The sequence below is a fragment of the Nannospalax galili genome, unplaced genomic scaffold (assembly GCF_000622305.1).
Source record: "Nannospalax galili isolate Female #2095 unplaced genomic scaffold, S.galili_v1.0 scaffold334, whole genome shotgun sequence".
Taxonomy (NCBI): Eukaryota; Metazoa; Chordata; class Mammalia; order Rodentia; family Spalacidae; genus Nannospalax; species Nannospalax galili.
This window is the reverse complement of record NW_008336888.1, coordinates 1,167,777-1,178,948: the sequence shown is the minus strand read 5'-3', so window position 1 is coordinate 1,178,948 and position 11,172 is coordinate 1,167,777. Positions and strand designations below refer to the sequence as shown.

At 41.4% G+C, this 11,172-nt stretch overlaps 1 protein-coding gene across 6 annotated transcripts in view; it reads right to left on the bottom strand.

The window, feature by feature from the left end:
* The window catches only part of Matn2 (matrilin 2), a 193,950-nt gene that overhangs the window by 100,643 nt on the left and 82,135 nt on the right, over positions 1-11,172 (bottom strand). For 5 of the 6 annotated variants that reach the window (XM_008831538.3, XM_008831539.3, XM_017797745.2 and 2 more), the window contains exon 4: positions 5,428-5,550. In XM_008831538.3, coding sequence (XP_008829760.1) covers positions 5,428-5,550 — 123 coding nt within the window. The remainder of the gene's footprint in view (positions 1-5,427; positions 5,551-11,172) is intronic. The other variant, XM_029562750.1, reaches the window with a different exon arrangement.

The following is an 11,172-nucleotide window of genomic DNA, read 5'->3' as shown; positions in this document are numbered from 1 at the left end:
GGTTAAGAACACTGGCTGTTCTTGCAGAAGACCCGGGTTTGAATCCCAAAACCCACATAGCAGCTAACAACTGTCTGTTACTCCACTTCCAGGCGATGTGACCTCTGGAACTGGGGCCTCTTCTTTCCTCCTCGGGCATTGCACGACACGGGTGCACTTACCTACATGCAGGCAATACACATATACACAAAAAACAAAAATAAATAATAAATAAGTAAAATAGTAAAAAAAAAAAGAAATGGATGAGTATCTAAAAGCATAGGAACCACCAAAACTAAACCAAGAAGACATCAACAACTTAAACAGACCCATAACACATAAGGAAACTGAAACAGTAATACAAAACCTCCTGACTGAAAAAAGCCCAGGACCAGATGGATTTACAGCAGAATTCAACCAGACATTTAAAGAAGATCTACATCCAATGCTATTTAAATCATTCAAAAAGATAAAAAATAGAGGGAGAACTCCCAAGTCCCATCTATGAAGCCAGCATCACTCTAATATTGAAAACAGGTAAAGACACAACCAAAAAAGAAAGCTATAGACCCAAATCCTTAATGAACAAAGATGCAAAAATTCTCAACAAAATCATGAAGCAATGCAGGTTTAGAGCCTGCGTGGAGGTCAGACACGTGGTTGACTCTCAGTCACATGGCTGGGAGAAGGAAGCTTTAGAGAAAAAGTAAAGAAATACAAGATGCTGAGGAAGCCCAAAGCCTTAGCGAAAGCATGTTTAGTAAGAAAGGCATGAAGGGGAAAGTGGACAGACTTACAGAGACCTACATGACTGTGGCTGGTCTGGAGCATGCATTTATATTCAAAGTCCTAGAGGGAACTGGACTGGAGGGAACATACCTCAACATAATTAAAGCTGTATACAACAAACCCACAGCCAATATCATTCTAAATGGAGAAAAACTGGAACCATTCCCATTAAAATCAGGAACCAGACAATGATATCCACTATCTCCACTCCTTTTCAACCCAGTGCTTGAAACACTTGCTAGAGCAATAAGAAAAGAGCAGGAAATTTAAGGAGTAATAATTGGAAAAGAAGAGATCAAATTATCCCTTTGGCAGCTGATATTATATCTAAGAGACGCCAACATCATTCTAAATGGAGAAAAACTGGAAGGATTCCCACTGAAATCAGGACCCAAACAAGGTTGTCCACTATCTCCATTCCTCTTTAACATAGTGCTTGAAACTCTTGCAAGAGCAGTAAGATAGGAGAAGGATAAATGTAAAGGAGTAATAACTAGAAAAGAAGAGATAAAATTATCCCTTTTTGCAGATGATATGATATCTAAGAGACATCAAAAATTCCACCAGAAAACTCCTAGAAATTATTACCACGTTCAGTAAAGTGGCATGTTATAAAATTAATGTACAAAAGTCTGTAGCCTTTCTGTATACCCGTAACAAGCAATCAGAGAAAGTACATGGAAACACTCCCCTTCACAATAGATGCAAAAAAATAAAATATCTTGGAATAATCCTGATGAAAGACATTAAAGACCTCTACAACAAAAATTTTAAATCTTTAATAAAGAAACTGAGGAAGACATCAGAAGATGGAAGGACCACCCGTGCTCATAGATTAGAAGAATTAATATTGTGAAAATGACCATCCTACCAAAAGTCATATATAGATTCAATGCAATGCCAATCAAAATCCCCATGACATTCTTCAAAGAATTGGAAAAAAACATCCTAAGATTCATATGGCACCACAAAAGACCTCAGATAGCCAAAGCACCCCTGAGCACTAAGTACTATACCAGATTTCAAACTGTATTACAGAGCTATAGTCATAAAAACAACATGGTACTGACACAAAAATGGACCTATAGATCAATGGAGTTAGGGTTGACCTCACGTCCTGCACATGAAACTGGGCAAGGGTTGACATGACTTTCTACTGCAATTACCTTGTTTATTTCATTCATTCCCATACAAGAAAGCAAGCTCCCAATGGAAGAAGCATTGCTTTTCTGGTCACTGCTCAATTTCCAGTGTTCTGCATGCTATCTATTATGTTTCTATGCTCAAATATCTATAAAAAATTAAAAAATAATTTGGATCCATCAATGAACATAAGAAAGAATGAATGGTAAACATTTCTTCATAACAGAAAAATGAATGACAAGTATGTCTTAAGGAAGATGAGGTGCTTCAGGCACAGAAGTGTAATCAACATGCCTATCTAGAGGGATGTCCAGCTACATCCAGAACAGGAAAACAAAAATGGAACATAGCTGTGTCTCATTCCACCCCAGCCCCCGTTGTGATGGTAATAGCAGGGAGGCAGCATGTGAACAGAGGTCATGGGATGGCACAGCTTCCCCGTGGCACAGCTTTTACTCCAACAGACCAAACACAGGGGCTAACGAGGATCTATCAAAGAGGTAAGCTCTTACTTGTGACCACTTTTCCCACCTCATGGGTGAGGAAATTGAGGTTCAAGGAGTTTAAATAAGCAACTCCGCCAGGTGAGGTGGCGCACACCTTTAATCCCAGCACTTGGGAGGCAGAGGCAGGAGGGTCTTCGTGAGTTTGAGGCCAGCCTAGTCTACATAGTGAGTTTCAGGACAGCTGGGGCTACAAGGAGAACCTGTCTCAAAAAAAGACAAATAAATGAATGAATAAATGAATGAATGAATGAATAAATAAATAAGCAAGCAACTCCAGGTAGGGCAGCCAGCAAATGATAATATCATATTTCAAATTGACATTTGAAAGGACCTGTGTTGGAATAAGTCAAGAGTGCCTGGAATGTAGAGCATGGCCAAGCCAGAGACCTCCCAGTGAGAATAGCAGGTGGCCCACTCCATTCTAGACACACTGTCTCTTAGCCCACAGCCCCCAAGCAAAACTATTAGGTCTCTAATCCTTTAATCCTAACCAGGTCTTTTGTAAATCATGTGACCAGAGGACAGGACAAAGGCCACATAGCCTTAGAAGCCCCCTCCCTCCCCGTCTGCCTGCCAGAAAACCAACCCCACCTCTTTGTCTGCCAAACTTTCCTATATAAACCTCTGCTTCCGCCATAATAAACAAGCTGTCCACTGACACAGTCTCCTGGGTGTTTCTTCCTACTGTACGGGGACGGTGCACAACAGTCTCCTGGTAGCAGCGGAGTTCAGGAGAGGGGAGGCCGACAGACCTGGAACCAGGCTTGGTCATGGAGACCTATAATCCCAGGACTCAGGAGGCTGAGGCAGGAGGACAGCAAGTTCTAGGCCAGTCTCACTTGCACAGTGAATTCCAGGTCTGGTTAGGCTACACAATGAAGCCATGTGTCAGAAAAGAACTGCCTGTAATGCTATCTCCAAGGGAAGCCTCCAGTGGCACCTGCACACACACACACACACACACACACACACACACACACACGCACGCACGCACGCACACACGCACGCACTCACCAATTAAAATCTTAAAAAGAAGAGAAACCTGGGTTTGTGACCCAGAGTCTCTGAGGAGCCTTGGAGTTGCTTTCTGACTCATTCTTAGCTCCTGTGAGAGTCAGGGCCCTGGGCTCCTGTCCCTCCTTTCTCTGGGACACCTTATTTCCCCGCCTAATTGTCTGTTTAAAGCCCAAGCAGTTTCTGCTTCATGCTTTTTGATGCCACAGCCCCAGGCAAGGGGGAGTCCCAGAATATCAGGGCCTATACTCACAGGCAGGAGTGGCAAAGACTGCTTGTGAAATCCAAGGCCGATGTCTTCATTGTTTTATTATTATTATTATTTATTGGTGTCAGAATTCCTCTGGTTTAGCTGAGTCAGCCCATAGAAAGTGGATATTGGCAGCTGCCCAGGTCCCAGCCAGGGGACCCAAGCACCAGGACATGAAAGAGGGAGACTATCTTATGCTCCCTAAAGAGGGGAAGGCAGGAAGGGAGTGGGCAAGATGGCTGGAGACTGAGCGCACCTAAAGAGGACGGGGTGACTAAGAGATGTGCGAGTTGTTTGCTGAATAGTGTGTGAAACGATGCAAGATGACCTTTCCCAAGCTCCCCTGGCAATTTATTAAAATTTATTTACCCCATGAGTATTTGCTGTGAGCAAGTTTTGCTGTGGCACCTGAAGAAGTAGCAGAGCTTCAAGTGAAAGATGAGGATGATTCCAGCTGCAAGGGGTCCTGGGATCTGAGAGGAGCTTAAGAGCACAAAGTTCCCTGGCCTTCAGAGTCCAGAGGGCTCTGAAGCCTCAGAACGAGAGAAAGTCAGGCAGATATGACCTAATATTGGGAAACAGGGAGGTCCTCCCATCAACCACTCAACCCTGAATCTGAAAGGGGAGAAGAAAAATGGAAAATGTGGTTCAGCTCTATAAATGCAGTACTAATTACAGCCATTTGTGCAAACTGCTTTCCATTAGTGCTTAATTGCTTGTCATGTGGTATAATAACAATTATGCATTGCATGAACTACAAGTCAGACCTAGATGATTTCTATTTGCCTCCATGTAGCCAGTCTTCCTCAGGCCTTGTTTTGGTAATCTGGCTATATTGGTAATCTGGTTAGAGGAATGGTTATACTTATGACTTAGGAAAATTAAAACAAAAAGGAAGGGCATACACTCAGTATACCTAATGCTGTTCTTGACGGGTTACCTCCTGCTAGCTTAAATATCAGCTCATTGTCTACTAGTTTTTATTAAACGTGTATGTGTGGTTTGCCTATAGGTAAGTGTACCACATTTGTGCGATGCCTTTGGAGGCCAGAAGAGGGTGTTGGATCCCCTGAAACCGGAGGTTACGAATGGTTGTTAGCCACCATGTGGGTGCTAGAAACTGAACCCAGGTCCTCTGCAAGAGCAGCCAGTGCTCTTAACCACTGAGCCATCTCTCCAGTCCTGTCTAGTCTTTGAAGCCTGGCCAAAGAACAATATGAATTCAAATGCTTTATAACTGTTTGCCCTTTTTAAAATTTGGAAAACACTAAAATGTCTCCTCACCAAAGCAGCCAGCTCCCTGCACACCTCTAAAACAAAGCACGCTAAGCACTCCCAGCTGAGGTCAATAACTCATCCTAAGACCACACTTTGAAAAGAGGATAAAATATAAAAATAGCTCCTCAGGGCCCAGCTAATAAAGCCAGTGAATGAAAAGTTTCTTCAATAACTTCCTAGCAAGAAGCAGTTTAGAGGTGAAAAAGACCAGCTCACACAGGCAAGGAGGCTATTTCTGAGACAGCATCTCCACTAATCTTTTACATTTTGCCAATGACCTACTATGTGCCAGGCCTAGGCACTGTAATGACAAAGAGAGAGCGGGGGTGGGGGGGTGGGGCAACAGAACATACAGAAACTGTTTCCAGCCTCAGGGAGATGGTGGGTTGGGTGAGGGACTACAGATGAATAAAATGAGCCCAGATAAAAGGAGCAGGCAGTTTAGACACATGGGCAAAGCAAGCTTACTTCTGCAAGTCTTCTGGTCCAAGTTGAGAATGTACCCTTGCCTGCACCTGCATACATACGAGCCAGGTGTGTTGATGCAGAAGTGAGCACAGTTGTGTTCCAAGACGCTGCACATGTGGACTGCTGAAAAGAAAAAACAAAGAAAATGAATGGTGATGCCTTCCTTACCTCATTCCACCCGTAAACACACATTCAGAGCCTGTGCTGCGAAGAAGGCAGAATCCCAAGAGAAACAAGCCACAGTTCCACTCAGCAAGGAAGCCTGCTGTCTTAAGACAAGACTGCTGGGGCTGGAGAGATAGCTCAGCGGTTAAGAGCACTGACTGCTTTTGCAGAGGACCTGGGTTCGATTCCCAGCACCCACATGGCAGCTACGAACTATCCTTAACTCCAGTTCCAAGGGAATCCAAAGCCCTCTTCTGACGTCCATGCCATTGCATGACATGGGTGCACTCACATACATGCAGACAATACATACACATTAAAAAAAAAAATTTAAAAAAAAAGAGCCATGCAAGGTCAAACAGAGATGGTGTCAGGCTGCACCAAACAAAATTGCTGGTATCTGTTTGGTTTTTTTTTTTTTTTTAGCCTACAAAACTAGAAATTTGTGGTTCAACTCAATAATATCATTTGACAGGCAAGGGGATCAGAAAACTTTCTGACCAGAGAATTTCTGGCTAATATGGAATCTTCAGTTGGCAGCAATGGAGTTGGAGAAAAAGCTACTTGATGTGTTAAAGAAACAACAATTTCCCAGACTCATAAATTCTAAGAATAATATACTTTTAAATCTGCATAAATATATGAAAGTTTGGAGTAACAATGCATTTAAATGTTTCATAATGCCATGATTTTTATGCCTCAGTTTAAAATATTTTTTTATTCAGTTTCTGAAGACCCTCAGCGTTCAGGTAGATTCTTACATAAAAAATGCCTGGAGCTCATACAATTCTCATTGTTTTTTAACATCTTAATTTATGACTTTCCTCTATATAATGCAACTTGAGCATATTTAAAACTAACAAGCATTAGTGTAAACAGAACAAGTTATGCAAATATTCTCATTAACACAAAAGATGTCTATATGTAGAAAATAGTTTTCTGAAGCTTATACAATAAAAGGGGCAATCAAGAGCTAGAACAACCCCAAGTTTGTCAAGCACTTAGGAAAACTCAGCTACAGATGAAATCCTTTTAAATAAATAAAAATAAATATCTTTACATCTAAGTCAGAAATATTATGGTCAATATATGAAAGAGGGAAATAAAACTGTTTTATAATAGCACAATTTAGTACATATTGATCTAGCTAATGACTGTTTTAGCTCCTCTTAGGCTGCAAATCACACAAGGAAAATTTGTAGATTGAATCCAACCATTTTTACTACAGGGTGAAATGAATGACCTTTTTGTGACCCTGAGCAGTTTTTTTAACCTCTTTTTATAAAATGAGGATACAGGTAGTATCAACCTCACAAAGGCCTTGTAAGGATTAACTTAGCTGATAAAATGGCCGGAACAGGACACAGTGATTGGGGAGTACTTAATACCTATTACCCATTCATAGTAAAGGAAAAGTATCATGTTGTTTTATTTTACATATTTAGCAACATCATGCATACATACATACATAAACACACACACATACATATACATACATACCTAAATGTATCTTTGGTGTGGGTTTTCATTCAACATTAATCACTAGCCTTGGGCACATGGCCAAGGCTATTGTATCTGTACTGATTCAAATACACACACACATTATACTTACATACCTAAATGTATATTTAACGTGGGTTTTCATTCAACATTAATCTCATTCTGTCTATACTGATTCAAACAATGTATTTTATAGAATCTAAAATGTATCCCAATTTCAAAAGACACTAAAATGAAAAGCCTATGTGTACTTGATCCCCCCTATTCACAGATTCCACGCTGGTAAATCTGCCTGTCACTAGGATTTACTTGTAACTCCAAATGAACACAGCATTTGCATAATTACTCATGGATGTGCAGAGAGAGGTAAAAGTTTGCTGCTTGACTGAGTTGTTCTCAGCTTGGTTGAACACAGTAGTGCTGCTTTCTTGTTTACATTCTTAGGTCTCATACGTAAACAAACATTGTTTTCACAGAGCCATGTTTTTTACATCTTTGTGGGTTTTGTAGGTAATTTTCCTGTTTGAAATGGTGAAATAATCAACTAAATGCAAACAGGCTAAGATGTGCCTTTTGAGGAAAATAAATGTATTAAAATAAACCAGAATGAGCTCCGTGTTTCTTGGCCATGTGCTCAAGGCTAGTGAGTCAATAATACATATCAAACCTGCTGTCTCTGAGTAGATTATATACTGATCAAGTGGCCAGAGGCTCAGCAACCTCGCCTGCCTGCATTTCCCATAGTGCAATGGTTCAGCATTCATTAACTCAATGTTGACAGCAATTCATGAAGCAAAACTGTCTCCAATAATGAAAATCAACTATATCTTGGATATGATCAAATATGGGAGATCTAATTTAACCTTTTTGATGGCAATCACATATGTTGGATCTAGTTTAATTCTTTCAGTTGCTTTATCCATTGGTCAAATGTCCAGTCCTCATTTTACTTAACCATTTACCTACTGGACCTGATTTGGGTGGTTTCTAATCTTTTATTTTCTCCGTGCTATGATGAGCACTCTCAAATATGTCTCCTGGAGAACATATGCAAATAACACAGCAATTTCTCCAGGACTGGCTTCAGCTACCAAACTTGACTCATGTTGAATTTCTGATACTTCTAACCAAAAGAATTCCAAAGATTTTTACCAAACAGAATAAAAATCTTCCATCTACAGAATTCTATGGCTGAGTGCTGCGTGACTCTAAATGAATTTGGGCCACATGTCTTGCTCACCTGTAAGACAGGTCTTTGCTGTGTAGTTAAAAGGGAGGTGGTATCCTGCCTCCTCCATTGGGCTGTAGGACTGTGTGACCCAATTAGCCCCATTCCTCAGAAGGTTCTGGGTTCAAACTTGGTCAAGGTTTTGTGTTCAGAGAAGGGGGCATAACTAATTATCAGAATAAATCAATAGCAGGACTGGAAATTCTTTATTTATGTATTTGTTTGTCACTTTGTTTATCTGATTTTATGGTGTCCAGGATTAGATTTTTTTGCTTTGCTTTTCCTTCCTTCCTTTCTTTTTTTCTTAAGACAGGGCCTCATTTAGCCCAGGCTTGTTTTGACCTTGCTATATAGTCCAGGCTAACCATGAACTCTTGACCCTTCTGGTTCCATCTTCTGAGTGCTAGGATTACAGGCATGCACCACCATGCCTGGTTTCATGCAATGCCGCAGACCTAAACCAGAGCCTCCTACCTGCCTGGAAAGCACTCTACTAACTGAGCTATATCACCAGTCTCAGGATTCGATTTTTTTGTCAAAAAATATGAAACTAATAATTTGAGGGGGGAGTTATTTTATGAAAACAAGGTTTTGCTATGTAGCTCAGACTGGCCTCGAACCTTCTGAGTGCTGGGATTATAGGTGTGCACTACCACACCAAGCTTAAGAAAAACATTTTTTAGCAGTGTATGAATGACCAAATGAGTGCTTTACAGGATGAGACTGACTGGGGAGCCTCAACAAGCACAATTTTCAAGTACATAAAGGCCAGAGTCTGTGAAACCCTGCCCCCCCTACCCCCAACAAGGCATCAAAGTGCAACGTGTATAGACTTTGCTCAGACCTGTTGATGAAGGGAGTGCCTTCAGGGCACTATTAGGGCCTTACATTGCGCCTAGCCAGGGTGGGGCGGGGTTATTAGGGTAGGAACAGCCTTGCTTTGGGTTCCAAAATCAGGCTAGGCTGATAAAGCAGGCACAAAGAGTTTAATTAAAAGCAGCCCTGCCCAGTTTGCACTTAGTCACCAGAATGCAAAGGATAGGCGTGCATTTTTCAACCTTGAGATTCAAGGGTTTTCTACTATAGGGCAGCAAAAATGGATGCCAGGATTTTCAGGGTTTTGGTTGGCTTGTATACAAGACCTAAATTCACAGGATTTCTGGCCTCTAAGTCTTTTTGGTGGGCTCCAGGGTGGCCTGAGAATATGCCTTCATAATTCCTTTTGCTGTGGTCACAGTGGGAAGTCACTGCCCACAGGTATAAAACTACTGTTGTGCCCAGACTCATGGCCACACAACCAGCCAGAGTCAAAGCCAGAACTCTTACTTGGAGCAGTCTGGCTCCAGAGCCTAAGCAATTCCATACTGTGTGACAGTGGCTCCTGCCTTGGTTATACCTGGACGCAATCTGTCTCCACAGACTCCAGGATCCAACTCTTCCCTCAGCTCTGCCTGAAGGACGGTGCCATGGGCCCTCTGTCCAATACCCTAACCCTTCCTACATACATAATGGCTGCCACTCTCCAAGCCTGGGCCTTCATCATCACTTTTTAAAAATTTTTTATTTATTATTTTATTTTATGTGTATGCGTGTATTGCCTGTGTGTAGGTAACTGCACCCTGCAGCCACGTTGTTGCAATGCCCGAGGAGGTCAGAAGAGGCTGTCTGATCCCCTTGTATGCGTGTATTGCCTGTGTGTAGGTAACTGCACCCTGCAGCCACGTTGTTGCAATGCCCGAGGAGGTCAGAAGAGGCTGTCTGATCCCCTGAACTGGAGTTACAGACAGTTGTTAGCTGCCATGTGGGTGCTAGGAATTCAACGTGGGTCAAGAACAGCCAGTGCTCTTAACCACTAAGCCATTTCTCTAGTCCCTATTTTTTTTAACCAGATTTTCCACCTTTAATATTAATACTTTTGAATTATGAAGGGCCACAATTTCCTTTGGAATTACCAAAGTAAGACTACACAAGAACATACAACTAATAACAGCTCGCATTGTTTTAGAAAAGTCTTCCCAAACTCATTTGAAGATACCTCATCTGAAACATTTGTGGAAATAAATAGGTTATAACATTATTTGCCACTAAGAATGCTCATCACTTTCTTTCTAGTCCCTATTTTTAAGTTTTGCTAGTGTAAAACAAACAGTAGCACTAGATGGGGCTAGAGAAATGACTCAGTGTTTAAGAGCATTGGCTACTCTTGCAGAGGACCTGGGTTCAATTCCCCATGAGGCTAACAACCATCTGTAACTGTAACTCCAGTTCTAGGGGTTCTGACACTCTCTTGTGACCTCAGTGGACATTGCATGACATGGGTGGACTTACATACATTCACGTATAGTACTCATACATATAAAATTAAATTAATGAATAAATATATTGGTCTTTTTGAGACAGAGTCTCCCCGTAGCCCCAGCTGGCCTGGGACTTGCTTTATAGACCAGGCTGGCCTCGAACTCATAGAGACCAGCCTGTGTCTGCCTCCCATGTGTTAGGATTAAAGGCATGTGCTACCACGCCCAACTATAAACAAAATATTTTTAAAAAAACAATAGCACTAGAATAAATTCCCATGTCTTAGGGACACTGAAGAAAGAGCATTTCAAGGTTAAGGACAATCCGGGAAATTTAGTAAGATCTTGACTCAATATGAAAAGTACAAACAGGTTTGAGGTTTGAGTCTAGAACTCATGATTAAATTCTTTGCTTATCATTTGGGGACCTTGAATTCCCTTCCAGTTATCAAGTTCAAAACAATAACAACAAAAACCCAAGAAGAGTAAAAAGCAATGCTGGAGTTTTAGTTCAATGGTAGAGCACACTTAATACGGAGTCTGATCCTTAACACA